Below are 27,010 nucleotides of genomic sequence, written 5' to 3'. Positions count from 1 at the left end.
GAAAATATGTTAATTGTGTTATTTGGTCACTTTTCATCCCCCCAGCTCTAAAGTCAAGGTCAAGATCAAAGTCGCAGTTTAACAAGGTCTTTGCTGTAGAATAGCGGGTCTGTGATGTGCCGTATGCAGAACTCCTGTTTTCTTCTGCTTTTGTGTCTGAGATTAGTTTTTAAACTCAACATGCAGTGATTAAACTGACAAACATTTTCTTATCCTGCTAGAAAATCTTTAAAAGAAGCAACGTGCTTGATGTTCGAGGGGATTACAGTCTCAGGTTTCCAGCAGCGCTATTATTACACCTGTTTTAGAAAAGAAAAGAAAAAGCTGACATTTTCTTTCTTGATCCCTCGTCTTGAATGCTGCGGTTGCGGAATAAGAATTGCTTTGCTGTTTCTTGATTTGCTGGGTTCAGACTTTGTGTGTTCTGTCAATCAAAGCCACTGTGGAAGAAAACATATTTGTGGAATGAGAAGGACGTTTTGTGCCCCGTACTTGTGAGCTGGTGTGAATATTTAGACTCCAAAGACAAAAATACCCGCCTGCGTTGTTTCTGTAACCTGAGAGGGAGCTGGAAGGAGATCCTGTGAGGGAATATGAAGAGGGAGACGTAGAACAGGAAGAATCGAGAGGCTGCAGGAAGAACAGAGAGAGTGGGAGGAGAGGAGTCCACACAGACAGATGGATGGGTAATGTGCTTATGAGCAGAGATCCTGCTGGATCCTGTCTGTCACTCCGCACTGATCACTCCGGCCTCTTCTTATTACACTTGTCGTTTTTAGTCACCTCACTCCGTTTACCGTATTTCTCCTCCTCATCTCATCTTCCTGCCTTTTATTTTGTCTAACGGAAGATGTTAATGCTCAGAATCGTCCCAGTCTGTCTGCAGGCGAACTCCTTCCTGATCAGAAGAGATGAATGCATGAATCACTTAACGGGGCATTTATTAACGGAGAGTAAATTTAGTTTGAGGCGTCGGACTCCAACGTGAATCAAGAAACAAACATCGTGATGAAGATTTAAACGGAGGCACGGATGAATCTGAACACACACACACACACAAGTGATGCATTCAATGCTTTAAAACAGGGCTGCCCAATACGTTGATTGCGTTCTATCGGTCGATCGCAAAGGCAGTACGGGTAGATGTCATGGCATTAAAAAAATAAGACGTCAGCCAGTCCTCCATCCTCGCTATGAAATTTGTCACTTGACCGACATACAGGGCAGCCTGTCAGAGTTGTTCGACTGTTCATTTGCCCTCACTGTCTCTCAAACCTCCAGGTCCCAGAGTAGAAGTTTTCAGGGGAACCCCCCCTTGGAGGTGTGAAATGCTCCGAAAGTGTGAAGTTGCACATGCGCACTCCAGACGGCTGCAGTTCAAAGTTTTCCTGCACTAACGCTTATAATAAATAACAACAGTTATAATAAATAAAAACAGTTATAATAAATAACAGTTATAACAAATAACAGATAATGCCAGATAAACTTAAAATGTCTTATTTACCCCCTCCTTTTCTGTGCACATGTTCAACAAACAACGCACACCTTATCTTAACAGGAGTGTCAAACTCACTTACAAAAGGGGGCCAAAATTAAAAACTTGGTTCAAGGGCCAATTTCAAAAACTACATTAACTCGAGTTAGACACCCACCATCTTCTCTTCATCTTCATCACAGGTTCCTCAACAAGAGTTCGATTGGTCTCATTTGACGTTCTCTGTTGCGCTTTCCACATCATAATCAAAAATTAATAAAATAATGTAGGGGATAAAAGTATTTTACGTTTAACATAGCATATTGGGGGCCAGAGAAAATGTCAGTGAAGGCCACATTTGCCCCCCTGGACCTTGAGTTTGACAGAAAGCAGGAAGAGGGCCACCTGCATCATGAAGGACCCCACTCACCCAGCACACACACGTTTTGCCCCGCTCCCCTCAGGAAGGAGGTTGAGGAGCATTAAGTGTAGAACCACTAGACTGAGGAACAGCTTCTACCCTGAGGCTGTTAGACTCATGAATCTCTAACCAGAATAATCACATCATGTTGCTGCTGATCTGTTTCATGTTGCTGCTGATCTGTTTCATGTTGCTGTTTATTCGCACTCAGCTGCTCACACAGACTCATGTTCGTGCTGCTGTTCGACGTATTGTTTATATGCTATTAGTGCTTAGCATATTTTTAGTTAATGTTTTTCTTAGTTCATATCTTAGATCTTATTACTGTTTTTCTTTTACATTTTATTGTTGGATGTAACTGGGACCCTGTGTACACAATTTCGTTCCACCACATGTACCACATGTGGTGCAAATGACAAATAAAGAAACTGACTCTGATGTGTCTTAGAATATCTTTACTCAGCACATATGAAAGTTTAGGTCAAAATACTGTCATTTTAAAGCCACATTACTATAGTTCATTTCTTATCTGGCAACCCGACTGACATGGGAACTATAGCGTTTTCGTGTAAACCCACTCATTTTTTGTTTATTTCCCCAATAACCATTGAAAAAACACTAACATTTCCAGAGGTTCTTGTGTGAACGGGGTCTTAAATCACTTTGACTTGGGGTCATTTTAAAAGTAGCTTGCATGCTGAAAAAGCGTGGGCACCCCTGCATTAAAACATCTAAGGACTGGTGGATTAAATGAATGAGTGAATGCTCTTTTATGCATCGTTCAAAATAATTTGATTCATTGTAAACAATCAGTTTTGTTGTTGACGTGCAATAACTGTAAACAATTGCCCTCTTTTTTTTGGCAGCACACAAAAAAACTCGTTTGAATCCAAAGATCCTAATGGTTAAACATCCATTTCACAAGATTTTGGTTGATTTTATTTTTCAACTCTCAGGGGTTTTAATTCAATATTCTAATATTCAATCACGAGAAGCACAAAAGCAATATTTGAAAAACACTATTTTTTTACGTTTTGTGTTCATAAACTTTTGATTTGTTCTGTTCTGAAATGATGTTTAGAGCTTAAAAATCTAAAGGAAGTTAAATATGTAAACTGCGTTATCTGCGTTTAGAATAAAAAGAAAATAATACATAAAAACATTTGAGACTTTTTACATTTCTAATCACATTTAGTCAAAAATCATTAATGAATTTTTCATTCTGCTGAGCGTTAAACAATAGTTCCGCTCTTTTGGAGCAGAGTTTTGAGTAAATGTTTGGAACTATCAACATTGATTGTCATTTTGATTTTGGTGTTCATTGCAAATGAAACCGTGGCGGCGGTGGCAGCAGCTACTGTAACTGTAGCACTTCCAGTGCAGCTTAGAGCCACTTCCTGCTGGAACGTCATTTTATTTCTGCTGAAATAACTGTAAAGTGTAAAGGTATATAAAATAGTGTTTCCAAAAAAAAAACACCATTTTAAATTGATGCTTAAAGATTTAAACTCTTAATTATCCACAAGATTATCTACAACAGGAAATATATTAATCGTTCAGTACCTTACCCCATTTCAAAATATCTAAACTTTCACTTTAATAAATGTGTTTGCTTGTAAGATGATATGGCATTACCTAAAATATTAGAAAACTCAACAATGGCCCATTAGGACACTCTAAAGACCCTGAGCAGACCCGGATCCATTACACCCCAGTGACCACCGCAGGCTTTTAACAGACCTCCATGACAACCAGCTGCTTCACTGCTGGGCATCAGGGACCCATTTAGAGAAGAGAACGTTGTTATTAGAAATCAGGAACCATCGATAATGATGGTTGTTGTATCAAATGGCTCATTAATCAGACTGAGAGCCCATCAGGTGCCACGAGTGACATCACAGTTGGCCATAGACCAAGTTTGATTCACAAACCGGATCATTTCGGTCATTCTCAACAAACCCGATCAACTCATTCAACTGATGTTTTTAAATATATCAAATAATAAAATCAGATTTTATTTTTCTCTGAGCTTTATGTTCTGCTTTGTTCTTTATTTAAGATTGTTTACTGATAAATTCAAGGAATGGCCCAAATCATTGACACTCCCACCAAACCTAACAAGCGTTGTCCTGAAAAATCTTCCATTTTAGACCTTTTTAACAAATATACCCCATAAATTCCCTGGTTTGGGTGCTTTTGCTGATCAAATGAGCGATCGTTGCGTTATCAGCGTTGTCAGGGACATTAAACTACCTCGCTATTCAAATAAGAGAGAAGTTCATGGCAAAAACCAATGCAGACATGTTCCTGTTTTGGGCATTCTACATCGTTTATAATCCAGCTGTTTTTGTTTTGTTTTTTATTACCATTTTCTTTCATTTGTTCTTCTCAATTTGTATGCATCCTTTACGATTGTCTACTCTTGTCTTTGTTGTCCACTGTTGTCATCACTCTTCATTAAAACAGGTCTCTTGTAATTGAGTCCCCGAGGCTGAATGGGACTAACCGGTATAAATAAAGGTTGAATGAATGAATACGCCAACTCGATCACTGATTATCATGTAGGGGAGGGTCACTGGTTTGTGGACCTCTGACTTTCAGCTCTGCTCTTTGCATATGATGTGGTTCTGTGGGCATCTTTGGGCCAGGACCTGGGCCAGTTTGCAGTCATGTGGGAAACAGTGGGATGAAAGTCGGTTCCTTTAAATTTAAGGCCGTGGTTCTCATCTGGAGACATGTGGAATACTTCTGTTTTTGGGGGGAGTTGGAGGCAGAGGAGTCGAAGTATCTTGAAATCCAGTTCTTGTGTCATGGATAGATGAATCTTTAGAAACTGAGCTCAGCTTTAGAGATGAAGAGAGGAGCTTCTTTAGGCGTATCCTACTGAGAGGAATCCTTAGAGCAGACCCAAAACTCACTAAAGGGATTGTATATCCTTTCTGGGGGAACTCCTCAGGATCCTCCAGGAGGAGCTGGGGAGTGACTGTCTGGTTTCCCTCCTGGACCTTTTACCTCTGTGCCTCATCAACCTGGATAACCGAAACCTAACTATAATTGAAGATGGGCTTTATGCAAAAGAACTTCACAGATCCAGTCAAATATAAATTTGAAGCCAGAAAAATGGGTACCAGGTACACCAAAGTTCATGCTCAATCATCCAGGTATAAATCCATCAATGTTCAGTCAGGTCGGTGTTGTACCGGTTGGTACAGTTTCTAAGGTGTCCTGAATCCTGCAAAGCTTAATGTGTGAATCGTCTTCCAAAAGACCTTTCATTGCACATTTTACTGATGTGATGGTCCTATTTCACATTGTTATCGTCATTATTATTCTACTAATGTTGGAGATATTTGTTTTTGTTTTCATTTGCATCACTTACAGGAAGTACAGAACATTTGGACTTTTTACATGCTGTCAAAAGGCAGATGTATTGTGGTATAGTCAGCTGCTGCTATAGATTGCTGTATGATAATTTGTAACAGGCGTGTAATGATCTGGATGCAGTGCTCTTGTTCAGTTGGGTTCGTTTCCATTTTAAAATGATTGTGCAAGTTTCCAGGATCCAAAGCTGGGTATTGTCAGTGCTTGATTAAAGCCGGTGTGTGTTGTATTGTTCTGATTCAAAGCTTCTGTCTTCACGGCACAAAAGCTCACTTATTTATTTTTATTTACTGTTGCCACAGAAACTGATTCAAAACAGGTCTTCATTCAGGACTTATTTAACTGATTCTGTAAAAAAAAAAAAAAGGCACAGGTTGAGTTTACCTGATTTGTGGATAATCTTTGCCACGCAGAGCCATTTTTCACTCGCGTGGACGTGTTTGAGGACAGATCTGAAAAACGTCAACCCCTCTGGCTTTAATTTTAACTTTAATTTGAGATGTTTATTGTTCATTTGTCTTTGTCTTTATTAGATAAATGGAGTTGCAGGACCGAAGCCGGTCCCCGTCCCGCAGGACGAGCCGAGTGGAGCAGGTGGTGGGACGATGGCTCCGACGGTCCCGAGACTTGGGCAGCCGGTCTCACTCTGCAGGCAGGTAAAGGTTTTCCCACTTATTCGTTGATTCATGTTTGAATGGAGGACGTTCTATAAATGTCTAATGATAAATAAAACTTTGCAGATAATTTCAAAGGGGGAAAATCAAAATCTACACTATTTAGTGAAATATTACCCAGAAAACATAATTTTTTAAATCACTTATGTCGTTTACTGCATTGTCTAGTTTTAATCATTTACTTCTGATGTAGATAAACTTCCTAAATTAAAAATTGTCTGATCTAGTCAGATAATTAGTGAGTTTCAGTCCTATCCAGCTTCTCTATGGCAGAAAGATGGTTTAATCCATTTTAAATAACTTTAAGTTGTTGCAAACCGAGTTTCAGTCTCTTCACATTGGATAAATGTTTCCAGACCCGAAACATAGAATGAAGTGATATAAAAGTTATATTATTGCCATTCTAACTGGATAAGATGCCTCTACTTTAAGTGTGACTGTTTTTGTCCCATGTCGCAGAGCAAAAAAGAGAAATACCTTCTGTCTGTGCATGTTTTGAGCACGACAACTGCAAAACATAAGTAAGGTACCAACTTCAATTTTGGTATGTGGCTGCATCTACGAGTAAGAAATATCATTATTGAAAATTATGTTGCCACATCAAAATCCAAGATGGCTGCCACCATATATGTATATATGTAAAATGCGCCCCCTACCATCATTTGAGAAAACCGTTTTCTAGTTTTTATATTACTTAAAAGTATAATTTTCTCAAATGATTGGGGTGGATTTTGGGGTGGCCAAAGATTAATCCAAGGCCCCCATTGACCACCCCCTGGCTCCACCATTGTGCCTGGCGGTGAATAAAATTGCCCCTCCACTCACCAGAATCCGTCTCTCTGCTCTGCCTCAGACAAGATTTAAAAAACAAACCTAAAACTACATCTGTTCTTCTACACAGCCTGATCTTGCACCAAAAACATGTAGGTTTACTTACATTACCTGTTCAATTCCTGTCCAGAAAAACACTCATGATGAGAAGTAGAAAAATTCACTCTCCAAGTCCTTCAGCGACGGGGGACACCGGCATGTTAATTTTACAGTTTTGAGTTCTGAGGACTTGTGCCACATCTTTACAGTTTATTTTTATTTTTTCAAATAGTTATTTATATTCAAATCGTGCTTTTTTCAGTCACGCCCGTGGAAAGATGCCCATGTTGTGGTTTAGTCTCCGTGCATCTGTAAACTTCCTGTCTGGGCTTTGACCGAACTTTTCATCAATCCAGCTCCAAGTTCAAGGTCACAAACCAAGGTCAATTTTATACAAGGTCTTTGCTTGTCCTGGCCCTTGCTGTAGATTGCTGTAAAATAGTTTGTTGACGTGTAATGTGTCTGTTGAGGTACTCTTGTTAGTAATTTGATGCTGAATTGAACACGACGTCATGATATAGAACAAATTCACCCGCAGGTGCAAAGAAAGTAACGTAAATTGCAGCTGTTGCTGCCGTCATTCCCCAAACACCTGCAGAGTGCCGCTGAAATTTAACAATCGTCCTCCTGTCACGATCTTCAGAAAATATGTCACTGGTTTTAATCTGAGCTCCTGTTTTTTCTGTAACTCGCAGCATGCGTCCTAATTCTCTGTTGTTTTATTAAACGTGTACAGTAGTCCCTCGCTACTTCACGGTTAATTTTTCACAGACTTGCTGTATCGCGGTTTTTCAATGTAAGATTGGACATGATACACAATTGTCTGATTGATGGATGAGCCACACAATCGGCATGGAAATTTAATTTAAAATAAATTATTTTAAATTATTGAGCACCTGCTGCACCTGTGTGCAGCCCACAGCTGCAGGAGAAGCGTCTTCCTGCGTCATGTCAGATCTCGGCTCTACAGCGGAGAAGTGGGCGAGAGAGCTGAGATCATAGCATGCTGTACTCTTTTAGAGCGTGGACAGTTTAGAAAATTGTTAGGGACATTTCAAGAGTGTGGGAAGGGTAGTGTACATAAATTTGTTCCATCTCATGTACCACACGAGATGGTAATGACACTAAAGTTTACTTGAACTTGTAGGGATCTGCACCTGCCCTGCTCGGTGCAGATAGTTAATGACTCTCAGGTGCTACATATTGGGTTTAATTAGCGACTCTCCTTTATATACTGTGCTCTCCTGCATCTCAGGCAGGGGAGCATTAGGTGTTAAGCTGCACCTTCACTGTCGTCTCCTAGTACCTTGGTATTCCATGTATTTCCTACGAATGCAAGTAGTATCGCTGCCCCGACAGCATTATATGTTATTGTTGCCTTTTTTGGTGATTAAAACACCTTTTTGTGACCTCGTTGGAGTCCTGCTTGCATTTGGGTCTCAACCACCAGCTGATCGTGATAGAACTTGGACTACTGTATCCCTTCTTTGCGGTTTTTCACATATTGCCGGGGGGAGTGGGGGAGGGTGTGGTCCCAAACCCCCACGATAAACGAGGGACTGCTGTATTTCCTTTTAAAAATGGAGAAATTCAGATAATGTAATCAAACTCTTCTCCTCCAGAGATCGCGCAGCCGGGGACAGGACGGCTGCAGAGTCCAGCGGCTCTGATCAGAGGAATTACCCGTTCCGGTTCAACGTTCAGATCCAAAGAGACCCGGACCTCAACTGTCACGGCCTCATCCTTTCATCCCAGACCCCCATCCTGGTGCAGGAGATCACCGCAGGTAGGACCGAAAACCAACAGCTAAAGTAATTTTGTGATGAGAGACAAAGTTACAACTAAACTGATCAAACCTCGTTAACGACGTAATGACACAATCTGTTGCGACACTGGAAGATCTGTAATCTGTTAGTACTGAGGATGACACTCAGCTACTACCACATCAAATCTTAGCTCAATATCTGTAAAACTGACTGGTGTGTTAGAACTTGGGACCAGAAAGTTGCAGGTTCAACTCCCAGCCATGCCCACCTATCGTGGTTTCCTTAAGCACGACACCTAATCCCTAACTGTTCCCCGGGAGCACACATAGCTGCCCGCGGCTCCACCTGGGTGTATCTCAGGTGTGATGGATTAAATGGGGAGAACCAATTTAATCATTGTAACATTCAATGATGACGATGCACAGCTAAAAATAAATAAATAAATAAAATTGTTGTGGTCCAGTTTTATTTTTCGGACACAGATTAGAACTCGTAGTGGATTCGATAATGGTGAGCCGGTCAGGTCCTGCTGCAGCAAAGTGCCCCAAACCATGACTCTTTCACCTCCGTGTTTCACCGGAGGGACGAGGTTCTTTACTTGGAATACTGTTGGTTTACGCCAAACATGCAAACTGTTGTGGGGTCCAAATAATTCAGATTTTGACCCGTTTTAACAAAAAATTTCAGAATTAGTCTCTCGAGTTTAATTGTTTAGTTGCATGGCAAATGACCTGTCCAGGGCAGGGGCGATCCTAGTATCTAACCTTTAGGGGTACTTAGCCCCCAGTAGTGACGATGGCTCTGGGCTTGAGCAACACTCCCCATGGTGTTGTTTGTGAGAAGTGCAAAAGTTTATGTCACCTGGTATTATTCCCAGATGGTCTCTCTTCCAGATACTAACCAGGCCCGACCCTGCTGAGATCAGACGTGTTCAGGGTGGTGTGGCTGTAAACGAGGAGCTCAGTCACAAACAGGACTTTTTAAGGATCATAGCAAACAAAGACTAAACTTATGCAACTAGAAGTTGCAACACTCAAAACAAAGCACAACTAGCTTTAAGCATTACCCTTTAATTTAACCGTTAACCTCTGACTGCAAAGTGTTCGTAATGCAAAACCCCTACAATGTTGTGGGAGGAAAAGGGGGTGGAGCTCCTGCAGGTGAGGTGCGTTTACCTTCGGGATAAATTGACGTTGCTGATTGGTCAGTTGCTGACTAGCGTGCTGGAGTGATTGACAGGTGGCGTCGAGGATCCAACTCGTGCAAAAACAAAAATCGTAGATTTTCATTGCCCGTTTTAAGAGTGTCATCATTTGGACCGTATTTATTTAAAATTTATTCAATATTTTGTTGAATCTAAGATTTGAGAATTGAGTTTCAACCCAGAAAGGAAGAAGCGGGTAAAGATAATGGATGGATGGAAGTTTCCAAAAGATAATTTCTCAAGTTTAAAAAAAAGTTTATGTTCTTGACAAATTCAAACAAGCACTGCTGTGAAAATTGGCGTGCAGCTTCTCAGTTACGATGTGACAAAGGTCTTCTCATCAGTTGTTTGTGGTTTAATTTGCATAAAGTAATCCAAAGTGTGAAGCTGAGCCAGGCCGCCGCAGACCTCTGATCGGTACGAAGCACCAAAAGTTGGGCTCTCCGTGCATGCTGATCCTGCAGAGACGCACAGAAAACTACAAACAAAGGAAGTGCAGCGTAGGACTGATGTTGTCTTTGTGTGGGCTAGAAACAAACAGCTGAAGGTACACCGGACAGCCTGAACATTGACCGTTTCCATACGGATAAACCAGCACCAGTGAGCGTGCTGCTTCATCACCAGGACTTCAGACAGATCGTTATCAATTCATGTCTGATAAAGAAATCCAGTCTGGAAATCTGTTGAAATAAATCGTATGCAAAGCAAAAATATATTGAGTTTTTAAATAAAGTTGACAATAAATGGTTAAAATGAAACGCTGACATCTAACGAAACTTGCAATTAAAGGAAAGTTTTATTTGTTTTAAAGTGATTTTCTCTGTAAAAGGTTATAAACAGTTGATATCTTACCTGCTGTAGATAGCTCTTTGATAGATTTTGGGTTGGAAAAACAAACTATTTCCTATTAGACTGATGAGCTACAACTAGTTCAGACTAAATGCAAAGAAACTAACTTTTCCTCTATTTTATATTTTATTTCCCGGCTGTTGGTTAAAATTACTTGGAATATTTATCAAAACAGATGTTGGGTAAAAGGAAATCCATCCATTATCTTTATCCGTTTCTTTCTTTTCGGGCTGTGGGTCGCATATTCAGCAGTCGCTGTGCGAGATGTGGGGGACACCCTTGACAGGTCTCCAGTCCATCACAGGGACACGGAGAGACAAACAGCCATTCACTGTCTCACTCACACCTAGAGACAATTTATATTTTTATACAGGAAGTCTCATTGAGTCATGAGAAATCATTTTCAAGAGAGACTTTTTTTTGGGAGCAGATGTTTGGGGTTAAGGGCCTTGCTCAAGGGCCCAGAGTGAGGCAAATGAGGGTGGAGGCAGGTGTGGGCGTTTCACCTTTCGCAACCAACTTTTTATGTTGTCAGTCCGGAGAGTTGAATCTGCGACTTTTCGATCAGACTCGTCTTCTCTAACCTCTGCGCCACCAGTCAACCTAACATTCATGTTTTTTGGTCTGTGAGGGGAAACCGGAGTACCCAGAGAAAACCCACGCATGCACGGAGAGAACGTGCAAACTCCACCCAGAGAGGCCCCCCGGCCGGGATTTCATCCAGCGACCTGCTCACTGAGAGGCGACACCTCTATCAGCTGAGCCACCGTGCCACCAACTAAAAGGAAATGTTAAAATTAAATATAATGGAGAAAAATGTCTGCCTGTTCAGATGTCACGAAAGGAGAAAAATACACTTTTTTTTTTTTTTAGATCAGTCTGTAAATATATTTCTGCTTTTGATGCTGAAGATGCAGAACACCAGGGTTCTGACCCCCCACATGCACTCATGTCAGCCTCAGTGAGTCCTGGCTCAATATTCCGTCTCTGAGATCATCTTTTGGGTGAAACCTGAATCCTTTATTCCAAAGCATCTCCACGGCCTCGAGCGCCGCCGACATCTGTTCGTGTTTGTTTCAAGGAAACATCCGGAGACGCTTTCTGTGTGTGAACTAAAGGGTTATTCAGGTGATGCTGCTGCTCATTCATTCAGCCGTGATGAATGGAAGAGCAGATGACGAGGTTACCAAACAGCTGACGACCAGGGCCTCCCCTGCTCGGACTGGCTCCTCCTGAACTCGGCCTCCTCCTCTCTGGAGCTCTGACGCCTCCAGAGTGTACACCCAGCATCCATCCATCCTCTGTCCAACCACAGGCTCCCCTGCTGGACGCGTTTGGTTCACGGACAGAAACTTGATTTTCTTTGCATTTCTAACACAACGGGCTGAATCGACGCGCTCCGGTTCTTTCTCTTTGACTTTATTGAACTTTTTGGAAGTTTTGCACATTTGTTTTCTGCGCAACCCGCAGCTACAACATCAACCAGAATGAATGTCCAAAATCAATCCAGGAAGATCGACGTGATCAGCAGAGCAGCCGTTCAGTTCTTCTGGGATAACAAACGAGAGGTGATGAGGAGGAGGAGGAGGAGGAAGATGACAAATGGGGTTCTTATTAGCCAGAAGAAGCTCTGGAACAAATAAACTATAGTAAGAAACATAACTGTGGACAAAAACCTTTTCTTTTCTTAAAGATCATGAATTCATTGAAGGAAATCATCACCCTTCATACCACATGTTTAGACTTTGATCATCTTGTATGTACCCGTTTGCTTCACACAGGTTAGTCGTTATATTTATTATCTGCAACGTTTTTATGTCTATTCTGATTTACCTCATTTTGTATATTGCTTTGTGTGTTTTTGTTTGTACAGCACTTTGGTTGGCCTTGTCGCTGTTTTAAGTGCTTTATAAATAAAATGGTATCTTATCTAGAAAAAAGACAATTTTAGGAGTTTTGGTTAAAACTTTGACTTTAACATTCTGCGACTCAACGCAGCGACATCTTGATGGAAGTGCTCAAGATGTTTGTTTAGGATGACTCTCAGTCACTACAAGACAAACTGTAGCTCAGTATCTGTCAAACGGAGTTTGGCGGCCATATTGAATTCAGGTACCTCCAAAAGGGAACCCATTGTAGACGTGCAGTGAATTCATATTTTCTATTTCATTTATTTTTATTTACCCTTTATTTATACAGGTAGTCTCATTGAGTCACGAGAACTCTTTTTCAAGAGAGACCTGTTTTTGGGAGCAGATGGTGGTGAGGGTTAAGGGTCTTGCTCAAGGGCCCAGAGTGGTGCAAATGTGGGTGGAGGCAGGTGGGTGTTTCACCTTTTCCACCCACATTTTGATGTCGTCAGTCTAGGGAGTTGAGCTTGTGACTTTCCGTTTCTTCTCTAACCTCTGCGCCACCACTCCCACCCATTTAAGTCTGTCCACTCGGTCATTGGATATTTTGCTAACATGACAGACAACAAATTAACACAGCAAATAGGAGAAATCTGTTTATAACTAGAGAAATTACATTTCATCCATTCATCCATTCATTCATTCATTCATCATCTGCCACTTGTCTGAAGTCGGGGCGCAGCAGGTGCAGGGAGGTCCAGACATCTTTCCTAGACCAGCCGAGAGACGCAGTCTCTCCAGCGTGTCCTGGGTCTTTCCTAAAGATCTCCTTCTAGTTGGGCATGCCTGAAGCACCTCCCTAGGGAGGCGTCCAGGGAGCGTCCTTACCAGATGTCTGAACAACCTCAACTGGCTCCTCTTAAGGAGGAGGAGCAGTGGTTCTTCTCAGAGTCTCTCCTGGATAACTGAACTTCTCAGCCTATCTCTAAGGGAGAGTCCAGCTACCCTGCGGAGGAAACTCATTTTACCTACCTGTATCCACGATCAAGTTCGTTCGATCGCTGCCCAGAGTTTGTGACGTTAGTTGAGGGTAGGAATGTAGACGGACCAGAAAACTGAGAACTTCTCCTTACAGCTCAGCTGTTCACCACAATGGACCGGCACAGAGTCCACAATACAGCAAAAGCTGCACAGATCCATCTGTCAGTCTCACACTTCTTTCTTTGTTACTCGTGAATTAAACCTCGAGTTACTTGAAGTCCTCCACTTGAGGCAGATCCTCACTCCAAACCTGGAGAGGACAGTCCACTCTTTTCTGACTGAGGACCGTGTTAGATCTGGAGGTGCTGATCTTCATCCAAGCTGCTTCACACTCTGCTGCAAACTGCTCCAGTGAGAGCACGATGACACCAACAGGACCACATCATCTGTAAAGAGCAGAGATGGAATCCTGAAGCCACCGAACCGGACTCCCTCCGCCACCTGGCTGCACCGAGAAATCCTGTCCATAAAAGTTCTGAACAGAACCGGTGACAACGGGCAGCCCTGGAGGAGTCCAACTCCCACCCTGAAGGGGTCCGACTTACATCTGTCAATTCATGTATGCTAGCTAAAAGCTTAAAGTTTAGCTATAAGTTTAAAATGAGCAGAATGGTAGCTAAAAACAAAATATAGCCAAGGCTAGATAAAAGCTAAAAGTAGGGAAAGGTTAACTATAAAAAGCTTTAAAATAAAAGTAGAATAAAAAGACAAAAATAAGTCGGTATGCTGAAACAAAGAACAATGTTTTTTAAAGAAATGTAAGAGATTTCCATGCATATCTATGGGGGAAATATTTTTAAAACAATTAAAATGAAAATTAAAAATCCCAGCAGCCATCTCCTGAACGAGTCGAAGCTTTTCAGGGTTGAAAGGCGGAAATGGCTAAAAGTGCGCAGACTGAACGTAGCCTACAAAATTAAACAAACAAATAGTAAAATAATGCTGACTCAGCAGCACCACAGTTAATTTCAACAAGCAGGATGACTCGAGACTTTTCCACAGTCGTGCAGGAAACGAGGCCAAGTGGGCCGGAGGGATGTGTTTTTGTGACGGGAAACAGAATTATTCCCTCGGTGTTGGAGTGGAGGGACGGGAGCTCAGCAGGCGGCAGAATTAAATCATTATGCCTCGCTGTGAGATGAAAGGACACGAGAGTGGCGGCCTGTCGGCGCCGCCAGCAGCCGGCTAATTGAAGCCCCTTGGGCCTGACGAGGACGTTTTGTGTGTCCAGGTGGTCCTGCAGATGGTCGGCTCGTCCCTGGAGACCAGCTCGTCAAGATCAATAACGTTGCTGTCGATGACCTGACCCCGGAGCAGGCTGCTGAAATCATCAGGTCTACACACACGCACACACACACACGTCTGATGCTCCTGGAAGTTCTACGTGAAACAAAGAAGTTGGTCTCGGTTCTGAGCTCGTGTCCTGTTTTCCAGGGAGTGTCACGATACGCTGATGATGACCGTGGTCAGAATCATCCAGGTGAGTCGTTGCAGCCACAAAGATTTGTTTCAGAAAGTTTTACTCTTTAATTCAAAACGGAGTTTTCACTCTGGCCCTAACGGTTAAATGTAAAACATGACTCAAGGTGAATCTGAACCATCAGGTGTGACTGAAAGCTGCAGTGGAACAATGATAATGATTTACCGTATTGTCCGCCGTAAACGTTGCACCGCCCTATAAGTCACATACGTCCAAATATCTCTAATAAAGTGGAAAAATACATAAATACGTCACTTCGCCGTATACGCTGCATCTATTATGTGTCACCGCTGACGACCCAGAAATGTGGGCCGGTGTTGTGCCAAAAATCGATTGGCTGCCAAATAGCAACTGCGTGAGCGTGCACCGGAGGACTTTACCAAAAATTTAACAAGATTAACACTTAAAACAATTGTTTGCTAGAAATTACAGCAAATGTGTCTCAGTCTAACTTTTGCTTAATAAATGCACTTTGACGCTCAAATCGGTTGCATTTCAAAAGCCGATTCGCAGTTGCGGGAACGAGCAGAGGGATGACTCGTGCATTTCTTCGAAGCACCTAAAACAATTATTTGTTCGCTCGACATTTTAGTAAAGGTGTGTCTCAGTTGAACTTTTACTTAATAAATGCATTTCAAAGGTCAAATCAGCTTCATTTCGCCGGGGACGCGCAGCAAAATGAAGCTGATTTGACGGTTGCTCCAGGCGAGCTGGACTAAGGTGGCAGGATATGGCAAGCCAATTGTGTCATTAATAGCCACGTTTTACCTATTACATGACACAGCGGCATGCCATACTACTCGAGTGCCATCTAGCGGCAGAAAATGGTAGTGTTCAATATTTCCAGTCTGAGTGAATGAAAACAGTCATATCTCAGCCAAAAATTTATTATCAATATGGGGGGAAATCCATAAATACGTTGTTTCGGCGCATAAGTCACAAAGCATGTAAATTATGCAAAAAAACTGCGACTTATAGGCCAGAAAATACGGTAAATAGTAGCTGAAATAGCAGAAAAAGCTGAAACTAGCAGAAAGAAGCTGAAAGAAGCATAACGAACTGAAATTAGCAGAAGGAAGTTAAATTAGGCTGAAAGTAGAAGACATTACCACAGAATCCGCTGAAATTAGCTAAGCTGAAAAGGTAGAATAAGCTTAAATTAGCAGAAGGAAGTGGAGAGAGCAAAATTTTGCCATATTAGGCTGAAAGAAGCAGAAATTAGCACAGGAAGTGGAAATTATCTGTAAAGATCTGAAATTAGGAAAAAAAAAAAAAAACAGCCGAAAAGTAGCTAAAAAAGCAGAAATAAGCTTAAATTAACAAAAAGAAGTGGAGCACATTTTTGCTATGAGAAAAGAAATGGCAGAAAAGGCTAAATATTTCAAAAAGCTAAAGTTGCACCGACACCAAAAGCCAAAGCAGGATTGTCCTGAAAGAGCTGAACGTTTTGATTTATGATTTGTTGAAATGGCACAAAAATTGTGGAACGAGAAAGATGCTGAAAAACGTACGGAAGAAAAATGGATCACAGTAAAATGAATGCTTCATAAACATTTACACAATTAGCTGTGGCGGCCATCTTGAATAATTAAATCTTTCATTTGCAGACAGAAGTGTTATCGTGTGGTTTAATTGTTGCAGTGTGTGTGCGTATATAGTACAGACTTTAAGTTCACTGTGTGTCCAGTGTGTGTGTGTGTGTGGGGGGGGGGGGGTTAAAAAGCTGGTCTCAGCAGAAACGCCACAGTTTCTTGGCTTGAGTCGTAAGTGAGTTGACAAGTTTCCACTCTGCCGTCTCCCTGACGGCTGACCCGTAGGGCTGAACCCTGCAGCTCCTTCACACACACATCTGCTGCATGTGTGAGCCTCGGCCGCTGCCTCTCTGAAACGATGTGTGTGTGTTTGCGTTACAGACGGGCAGATTAGTAAATAAATGGCTCCTCCTCAGAGCCTCTCATCAGCCGCCGTGCTGATGGAAGCAGCTTTTACGCAGTGATTCATCACTCACTTCTCCTCCAGGAAATCATTACTGAGATTTAAGGAATCTGTAACAAATGGCTCTTTCTAAATGTGTTGCTCATCCCAGGGCCCCAAGTCATCGTTCATCACTCCTGAGAAGAGGGCCAAGCTCAGGTCCAACCCCGTCAAAGTTCACTTTGCTGAGGAGGTGGAGGTCAACGGACACTCTCAGGTGAGTTTTAGATCCACCGATCAGAAGTTTTAGCTTTTTGGTGACGCAGCGAAGACGAGACAGGGAAAAGTTCATATTTGTTCCAGGATGTTTGATTTTAGCTGTTCTGGCTCCGTGATTCAAACAGCGGCTATATTTGAATCATTCACTAAAATGTCAGCCATTTTGAAGTTTTTTAATTTTTTTTATTTAAACCTTTATTTTATCAGGAAATAAATCAATTGAGATTACTTATTTACAAGGATGTCCTGGGCAATGTGCACAGTGCAAACGAGCCGTTACAGTCCTAATAACAGTAATAAAGTATTTGTGAAGTGGTGTTTGAAAATTCAACTTAAATGTTTCCAGTAAATAGTGTCCTTAAAACTTTCAGGATTAGCTTCAGTACTGTAGTACTGTATAGTAAAAGTTGAGTACAGACGTTTTACAGTACATGGATGTAACAGCCCTTAATGCATTGTAGCAGAAGATGATGCTGCTGGCTAACTGAGGCTAATGCTAACATTTGAAGCTCATTATTGTGATTTTCAGATTTACTGAAAATGTCTTAAACATCTAGATGATTATATGAAATGTCTTGTCTATTTTTCCTAAGCAGGGCTTAACCCTCCTGCTGCTTCAGTCAAAATGGCCCACACTGTCTTATTTTGACCCAAGGGCAGCAGGAGGGTTAAAAATTATTGGAAAAATTATGATTCTGAATATATTCTAGATGCCTGAACATAAAATATGTTAAACACAACTAAATTTCAGTTGTACAGCTGTGCAGCTCTCTCTCTCTTATTTTCACATGAGCTGCAGCTCTAAATCAGAATCAGAATAAGCTTTATTATCATTGCACCGAAATACGAGATTATGTTTGTGCGGTCGTCCGACAGATGGGTGGAGTGCACGTTGCTGCTGCTCCTGAGAGCGCGACCCCTCATCCTTTTTCTGAATTCTTTTTAGATGGAAAAGGGGAAAAGGCCATGAGGATAGAATAGTGGAATTACAAAAAAGATCTCTTCACATCTTGTCCTTATCAGGACGTGAAGTAAGACATGAAAAAAACATTGACATCAAGAATGTTAACCATGTGACCAGAGTGGCCCCTCTGTGGGTGGGACTAACAAAGACTCTAACGATCCTCTATTGTGAAGAGTGAGAGGTCAATCTGCATGTGTCAATCTGCATTATGCAAGCTTACAGAACACTTCTGCTTTATAACTTGTATCCCACACTCCTTGTTTCTTTGACTTGAGAAAGCTCCTCAGATGAGAATCGAAACGTCTTCAGTTACAAATAAAGTAAAGTTGTTTTGTTTTTAACCTTTTCTTGGGGGGGGGGGGGGGGGGGGGGATTTTGAATAATGTGACAAAACTCTTTATAAATAATAAATGTGTTTAATCTAAATTAAAGGTTTGCAGCACACAAGAGATGAGTCGCATAAAACCTCATAAAGATAAATGCTTTGTTCTTAAACTCAAGAAAAATGTTCTGCAAAGTTCATAGTAAGTTTCACTTATAACCCTTTTGGTTTGATTTGTCGTGTTAAAACGGACACACGTTAAAACTCTCGGCTGCGCCTCTTGAACCACCACGAGCCGTGCTGATTTATAATTCTCAGCCGTGTCTTGCGCTCCGTGCGTTTCCCTCACTGTGATTGGTCGGAGCTTCCTTCCTGCCGGGGGATGTGAAATCAGCTGGACGAGGAAAACCACAGCGGCTGGAGTGCCCATTACTAAAGACGAGGAGAGCGCGGATCGATATCTGCTTCGTTCTCGGGCCTTAATGTCGGTGATTACAGGACAATAAACATCAGATTATGGAGAGAAACATGGAGGGAGACGCATCGGAGAGCGGAGATGGCAAACCAGAAGGGTTTCACTAAACTGGACCGCCCTTTGTTTGAACTGCAAAACATTCAGGCATAGAAAATCACTTTCTAAAATCCTAAAACGGGAATGAAGTGGGAAAAGTGAAGAACAGGAAGTGGATTTCTGTTTTGTAAATGTGGATTCTGAATATTTGAAGACATAAACAGGAAACGGAATGACGGTAAAGTGCTCGTCTTCCTGTCCTGGTTTGTCACTTCTGCTGGTTTTAACGATGACAACACTTTGACCCGTCTGCTGGTTTATCCTCAGGGGAACTCGCTGCTCTTCCTGCCGAACGTCTTGAAGGTGTATCTGGAGAACGGGCAGACCAAGGCCTTTAAGTTTGAACCCAGCACCACAGTCAAGGTATTTTCCAACCGTAGTCCAGAGTTCTTTACGGCGCCCTGAGAGCTTCATTAAAATAAACTGGATCGTTTGTTTTTTTAATATTAAAGGAACAAACGAGACACTCGTCAGAATTACTGTCGATCAGGTGAGTCCAGTCCTGGTCCTGGAGGGTCAATGTCCTGCATGTAGGATGGTGGCCCTCCAGGACCAGGACTGGACTCACCTGCTGTAGATATTAATCAGTTAAATGGGATAATAGAGGGAGTTCATACTGCGTGTGTCTGCTGCTCGCCCACCGAGCGCAAAAAGAGACCCAAGTCCACGACCACGGGTTTATGAGATGGTGTCGAGGCAGAGCAGCCGACTTGGGACCAGAAAGTCACGGTTCAATTCCCTGCCATGCCCACATGCCGTGGTGTTCCTGAGCAAGACACCCAATCCCTAATTGCTCCCCAGGTGCCCACATAGCTGCCCACTGCTCCACCTGGGTGTTCCTCAGGTGTGATGGGTTCAATGCAGAGAAGCAATTTCATCGTTTTATAGAAACTTGCAATGATAAAACATAGCTCTCTTTCTTTCTTTCTTTCTTTCATTTTATCCGTTTCTTTTTTCTTTTTCTTTGTTTCTTTACTTTGTTTCTTTCATTTTATCTGTTTCTTTTTCCTTTTTTCTTTTCTTTCTTCCTTTGTTTCTTTACTTCTTTTGTTTGTTTGTATATTTCTATCTATCTTTGTCTTTTTGTTTTTTATTTATTTTACCTTTCTCTTTGCTTTCTTTCTTTTTTCTTTCTTTCTCTCTTTCTTTCTATGAGCTGACTGGAAACACAAAAGATACGATATTTGTTCAGTGCATTTCTTCGAAATTTAACAAGATAACCACTTAAAAACAATTGTTTGCTCAAAATTATAGCAAAAATGTTTCTCTGTCGAACTTTACCTTAATAAATTCACTTTAATGGTCAAACCAGCGCAGCGCGGTGGTGCAACTGGTAGAGCTGCTGCCTCTCAGCGAGCAGGTCCCTGGTTCAAATCCCTGTCCGGGGGCCTTTCTGGGTGGAGTTTGCATGTTCTCTCCGTGCATGCGTGGGTTTTCTCCTGGTACTCCGGTTTCCTCCCACAGACCAAAAACATGCATGTTAGGCTGATTGGTAACTCTAAATTGTCTCTAGGTGTGAGTGAGAAAGTGAATGGTTGTTTGTCTCGTTTGTCTCTATGTGTCCCTGTGATGGACTTGCAACCTGTCCAGGGTGTCCCCCGCCCCTCGCACAGTGATTGCTGGACATGGACACCGGCGACCCCCGTGACCCAAAATGGAAGAAGCGGGTAAAAGATAATGGATGATCAAATCAGCTGCATTGCTCCTGGGTGGTGCAGTGAAATGAAGCTGATTTGATGTTTGCTTCAAGAGTTCCAGAGCGAGACGAAGGTGGCTTGTATGGCAAGCCAAGTGTCTCATTAATAACCACTTTTATCTATTAATGAGACACTTGGCTTGCCATACTACTCGAGGGCCCTCTAGTGGCTGGAAATGGTAGTGTTCAATATTTTCCATGTCAGAATGAATGAAATAGTCAGATTTCAGCCAAAAATTAGATCATAAATATGGAGAAAAAACATATTAGTCGCTTCAATGTGTCAAGTCACAGGGACTTACACAGCGAAAAATACTGTAGTCTGTTCCACATGTAGCCATGATGGACTTTTAAGTTCTTCTGTCATTTTGAAGTCTTCTCTTTGAAAATGTCCTCTCCCCATCAGGACATCGTGATGACGCTGAAGGAGAAACTTTCTCTGAGTCGGATCGAGCACTTCTCCCTTGTTCTTGAGCAGCAGCACAGCAGCAGCAAGCTCCTGCTGCTGCACAGGGACGAGAGGATACAGCAGGTACACCGTCCGAGGATGAAGCCTTCCGCTGCTGCTAGAAACGTCTTTGTAGAATAACTCGTGCACGTGTGTGCTCAGGTGGTCCAGAGGAAAGAAGTTCATGACTACAGGTGTCTGTTCCGAGTTTGTTTTCTGCCCAAAGACCTCCGGACGCTGCTGGAGGACGACCCCTGCACCTTCGAGTACCTCTATTTGCAGGTGTGACTCTACTTTAAAGCAAACTAGAGAAATGACATTTTCAGAGAAAATACAATGTGAATGCTTATTGCTTAAGAACTTGCTGAAAAACAGCTGAAATTAGCTAAAACATGCTGAAATGTAGATGAAATGGAAGAACAAGTCTAAGTTAGAAGAAAGCAGAAAGAACACATTTGCTGAACTTTGTTTAAATGTGCAGAAATTAGCACAAATTTTTTTAAGTTTGCTTTAAAAATAAAAAAAGCTAAAATGAGCAAGAAATAGCTGAAAACTAGCTTGAACGGCAGAAAGAAGCTTAAATTACCAGAAGGAAGTGGAGAGAGCACAATTGTGCCCTATTAGGCTGAAAGAAGCAGAAATTAACACAAATTAAGTGGACATTATCTGAAAAGGCTGAAATTAGCACAAATCAGCTGAAAGCTAGCCTAAAAAAAAAGCAGAAATAAGCTTAAATTACCAGAAAGAAGTTGAGAGCAATTTTTTTGCTGAATTTTGCTAAAAAAAAACTTTGAAACAAGAGCAAAAAATGTGGAATTAGCTGAAAAAACTAAAAAAATCTGCATAAAAACAGCCAAATAGTAGCTGAAATAGCAGAAAAAGCTGAAACTTGCAGAAATAAGCTGGAAGTAGTGTATAAGCTAAAATTAGCTGAAAGAAGTTTGAAGAAGCACAAAAATGTTGTAGTTTGAAGAAATAATCAGGAAGGAGCACAAAACATCTGAAAGTAGCTGCTTGAAAATCATTCACAACACGATGAGGTGGAAATAACGAAACGAGATGTTTTGTTTTGTTTTTTAATTTGTACCTTCTCTCTCTGTTAGGGGGTGAACGATGTGCTGCAGGAACGCTACGCCGTAGAGATGAGGTGCAACACGGCCCTGAGGCTCGCTGCGCTGCACATCCAGGAGAGGCTGGTGAGCTGCGGACTGTCCCCCAAAGCCAACCTGAAGACCGTCACGTGAGACACCTTCTGTTACGGCAGAAAAGATTTCAAAGTCCTCTGGAAATCTGTATCTTTGCAGCTCTACGAAGGTTTTGTTGTTGCAGAACTGAAAAAAAGCATTAAATTAGAGCGGTGTGTTGTGTTTTCTGTTGATGCACTCGAAGCACTTCAGAATAATTCTGTAGTCATTTTTCTCAGGTGGTGTTCTGTTGAACCTGGTCAGATAAAATAAATGGACCCGTAAAAATGATGCCTCAGGCTCCTGAACGTTACATTCCCTCATTTAGCAGAAGCTTTTATCCAGTAAAGAACTTCATCCAGGCTTTAGTTCAGTTGGAAACCCCGACGGAAGCGTTCAGGACTAAAGTGATTTGAAAAATAAAAAATAAAAGCGTAGTTTTGTAAAAGTGTGAATGTTTATGAAGCGTTCACACAGTTGAGATCCATTTTTCTTCTGTACGTTTTTTTTGGCGTGATTCTCGTCCTGTGGTTTTTAAGCTATTTCATCAAACCATAAATCAAAACGTTTCAGCTCTTTCAGGACAATGCTGCTATGACTTTTGGTATTGATGCAACTTTAGCTTTTTTAAATATTTAGCCTTTTCTGACACTTTTTTTCCTCATAGAAAATGAATTGAGCTCATTTTCCATCCTTTAAATCTTCAGATCTGTTTACAACCTTTTACTGTTCCTTTCACATTTTGTTCTGATTCAGCTTCTTTCAGCTTCCATCTGCAAATTAAAACTTTCTTTCAGCTATTTTCAGATAATTTCAGCTGTTCTTTCAAATGTTTGGTGCAATGTTTAGCTAATTACAACATTTTTGTGCTTCAAATCTTCTTTCTGCTCATTTCAGCTTATTCCTGCAAGTTTCCGCTTTTTCTGCTATTTCAACTGTTTTTGATCTAATTTTAGATTTTTCAGCTAATTCCACAGTTTTTGCACTCATTTAAATTTTTTCAGCCGTATTCATAAAAAATGTGCCCTCTCCACTTCCTTCTGGTAATTTAAGCTTCTTTCCGCGTTTTTAGCTACTTTTCAGCTGGGTTTTTTTGTAGGATGTTTTTGCACATTTAATATTTTTTTCAGATAATTTCCACGTTTTTATTCTAATTTCTGCTTCTTTTAGCTTATTTGTACAAATGTGTTCTAGCTGCTTTTTTCTGCTAATTTAAGCTTGTTCTACCTTTTCAGCTACCTTTTTTTTTTTTTGCATTTTTTTTAGCTATTTTTTGTTGTTTTCAGATAAATTTAAGTTTTTCATTTTGGCTACTTTCAGCCTAATTAACTTTTTTTTTCTAATTTCATCTTATTGTGCTCCTTTCAGCTTTTTTCTGCTAGTTTCAGCATTTTATGCTATTTCTGCTACTATTTATTTAGCTGGGGGCGGCATTGTGCTAATTTTAGCGTTTTCAGCTAATTCCTCGTTTGTTTGTTTTTGCCCATTTCATCTCTTTGTGCTTCTTTCTGGTAGCTCAAGCTTCTTTCTGCTTTTTCAGTTACTTTTCAGCTTTTTTTTTTGTCATTGCTAAAATTCAGCTTTTTAAAAAAATTTTTTTATCTAATTTCCTCATTTTTGTGCTCAATTCTTATTCAAACTTAATTCAGTAAACATATGTTCTTTTTATTTTCTTCTGCTAATTTAGGCTTGTTATTCCATTTAAGCTACATTTAAGCATGTTTTTTGTTGTTGCTAATTTCAGCTTGTTTTCAGCAAGTTCTTCGGCAATAAGCATTCACGCTGCATTTTCACAGGAAACTTAATTTCTCTAGTTATGTTTTGCATTAATTTAAGGTGAAGGCCATTCATTAAGATAAATCCTTTGTTCTCTAACCATCAGACAAAACATTTTGTTTCTGCGTTTGCTCCAGGAAGACGTGGGGCATTGAGAACTTTGTTTCTTCCACGTTACTGAGGAACATGAGGGACAAAGACCTGAAGAAGGCCATCAGCTACCACATGAAGAAAAGCCAGTCGCTGCACGACCCCAAACAGAAGGGCCTGTCGGTGGATCAGGCTCGGATCAACTACCTGGAGGAGCTGAGCGATCTCAAGTGCTTCGGAGGGAAGTCCTTTTCTGCCACCATGATGGTAGGACTTTCACTTGGGCGTGAGGAGAAGATGGAGGAGGAACAAAAGCAGAACTTTAATCCAAACCTGTTTCTTACGATTCTTTGTTCTGTACGCTTCCTCTCTGGTGGTGCACGGACCTCCTCAGCTCCAGGACCGGGAGTCTACGGTGGCCCTGTTGGTCGGAGCGCGTTACGGAGTGAGTCAGGTGGTCAACCACAAGCTGAGCATCTTGACCACGCTGACGGAGTTCAGCAGCATCACACGCATCGAGCTGCTGCCTGAATCCGACAAAGTCAGCCTCGTCAAAATCTACCTGCAGGACATCAAGGTGTGAGACCTGGAGAAAAAAGAAAACAAAAAGATACAAACGCACCTCGTACCTGAAGCGAACAGGATTCAGCATAAAAAGACAAAACTGAACGAGAGGTCGTTAATCTGTAAAAAAAAAAAAAAAAAACAGTTTGAACGCTGAGAGCTGAAGCAAAGCTGTTGACGCTGAAAGAAAATGGTGTCGGGTTCCAAACCTTAGCAAAAAGCCCAAAAACAGCTAAATATTAGCTTAAAAATATCAAAAGCCCAGCTAAATGTTGAAAAACGCTAGCTAGAAGCATCCAAAGGTTACCTATAAGCTGAAAATAGCAGAAGGCTGGCTAAAAGCTAATAAAGCTCTACGCTAGCTAAAAGCCAAAGTAGCAAAACACTAGCTCTGTTGCCAAAAAGATAGCTTTAAAACCTAACAGTGAAACTGTTGCTAAAAGTACCAAAAGAATAGCTAAAAGCTATAAAATGCCAGCTAAAAGTAGCAAAAGATGATTACAAACTAGAAGTAGTAGAAAACTAGCTAAACACTAAAATAAGCTGAAAATCAGCTAAATTTTAAAAAAGAAAAATGCTATTTTAAAGCTAGATGTAGCAAAAGGGCTAACTAAAATGAGAGAATTTGTAGCTAAAAGCTAAGAATAGCTGAAGTCAAAATGCTAGCTAAACGCAGCCAAATGTTAGCTAAAACCTAAAAGTGGCTTAAAGAGACAGAGAAATCCACCAGAAGCACTTTTGTTTTTATTCAAATAAAAAGTTTTTGAAGGAATTTACAAATATTTTCTCCATGGAAATGTGTTGAAATTTGTAAATACTTTTTAAAGTACTAAAGCTATAAAAAGCCGTATGATCCACCTCCTGAATAATCCCAACGTTTTAGTGTTTGAATGGCCAAAAACTGCACAAAACCTGCAGAAGTAGTAAAAAAAAAAACACTATTGTTTGAGTTGAAAGTGTTTTTCTCATTTTGCTTCCAGCCCATCACGTTACTGCTGGAGGCGACTGCAGCCAAGGACATGTCCTGCCTCGTAGCCGGGTACTGCCGAGTGTTTGTGGACCCAGAGCTGAACGTCTTCCTCTGGACGGAGGACAAGAAGCACCGAGTCTCTGCAGAAGAAGGTGCACGTTCGGACACGGACCGGACATTTATTTTTACTGTGAATGGATTAGGAAGTGAAAAACACAAAATTTAGTAAATTAGCTAAAAAAAAAAAAAAGCTGAAATCGGCAAGAAATAGCTAAATAGTAGCTGAAATTGTAGAACAAATTTTAAATTACCAGAATTAAGTGGAGGGAGCATAATTGTGCCCAATTAGGCTGAAAAAAGTTGAAATTAGCACAAAAATGGAAATGATCCGACCAAAGCAGAGATTTGCCAAAAACAGCTGAATAGTAGCTACAAAAGCAGAGAGAAGCTTAAATTACCAGAAGGAAGTGGAGAGAGCACATTTTTGCTGAATTAGGCTGGGAAAAGTTGAAATGAGTAAAAAAGAAAAGTTGAATTAGCTATAAAAAAAAATTTGAAGCTAAAATTAGCATAAAAAGAGCCAAATACTAGCTGAAATATCAGAAATGGCTGAAACTTACAGAAATGATCTGAAAGGAGCATAACGAGATGAAATTACCAGAAAGAAGGTAGAATAAGCATAAAAATGTTGCAGTTAGCAGAATAGAGCTGAAAGGATCACAAAACATCTGGGGGGAAAAAGGCTGAAATTAGCTGAAAGTAGCTAAAAAATTTAACTTTTGCACAAGGAAGCTGAATGAGAACAAAATGTGAACGAGCAATAAAAGGTTGTAAACGGATCTAAAGATTTGAAGGGTGGAAAATAAGCTAAATTCATTTTCTATGAAAAAATAGGCAGAAAAGGCTAAATATTTCAAATAGCTAAAGTTGCACCAATACCAAAAGTCGTAGCAGGATTGTCCTGAAAGAGCTGAATGTTTTTGATTTATGATTTGTTGAACATTCACACAATTAAAAGTTTTAGGACACTTCCTAATCGATCCCAACATTTCATCCCATAAACAGGAAGTTGACTCGACATTTAGCTACTTAAAGTCTGTTAGAAATTACTTTGGGGCATTTCTTAGGATGCTCAAATCTGTTTTGCACCTAAATAACAAATATCTTACATAAAATGTTGATGCTTCACATATTTTTATTGTAAAAAAAAAAAAAAAAAAAA

At 40.9% G+C, this 27,010-nt stretch overlaps 1 protein-coding gene across 1 annotated transcript in view; it reads left to right on the top strand.

Annotated features, from left to right (window-relative positions):
• The window catches only part of LOC119423037 (FERM and PDZ domain-containing protein 1), a 54,476-nt gene that overhangs the window by 20,228 nt on the left and 7,238 nt on the right, over positions 1 to 27,010 (top strand). The window contains exons 3-14 of the mRNA XM_037690448.1: positions 5,810 to 5,914; positions 8,443 to 8,606; positions 14,762 to 14,864; positions 14,965 to 15,010; positions 17,097 to 17,201; positions 19,328 to 19,423; positions 21,163 to 21,288; positions 21,367 to 21,486; positions 22,308 to 22,444; positions 24,302 to 24,521; positions 24,649 to 24,831; positions 25,799 to 25,940. Of these exons, the coding sequence (XP_037546376.1) occupies positions 5,814 to 5,914; positions 8,443 to 8,606; positions 14,762 to 14,864; positions 14,965 to 15,010; positions 17,097 to 17,201; positions 19,328 to 19,423; positions 21,163 to 21,288; positions 21,367 to 21,486; positions 22,308 to 22,444; positions 24,302 to 24,521; positions 24,649 to 24,831; positions 25,799 to 25,940 (1,543 nt within the window). The 5' untranslated portion in view covers positions 5,810 to 5,813. The remainder of the gene's footprint in view (positions 1 to 5,809; positions 5,915 to 8,442; positions 8,607 to 14,761; positions 14,865 to 14,964; positions 15,011 to 17,096; positions 17,202 to 19,327; positions 19,424 to 21,162; positions 21,289 to 21,366; positions 21,487 to 22,307; positions 22,445 to 24,301; positions 24,522 to 24,648; positions 24,832 to 25,798; positions 25,941 to 27,010) is intronic.

This window comes from Nematolebias whitei, chromosome 16 (assembly GCF_014905685.2).
Source record: "Nematolebias whitei isolate Nwh7 chromosome 16, NemWhi1, whole genome shotgun sequence".
Lineage (NCBI taxonomy): Eukaryota > Metazoa > Chordata > Actinopteri > Cyprinodontiformes > Rivulidae > Nematolebias > Nematolebias whitei.
Note: the sequence above shows the minus strand (reverse complement) of the source record. Positions and strands in the feature narration are given on the sequence as shown.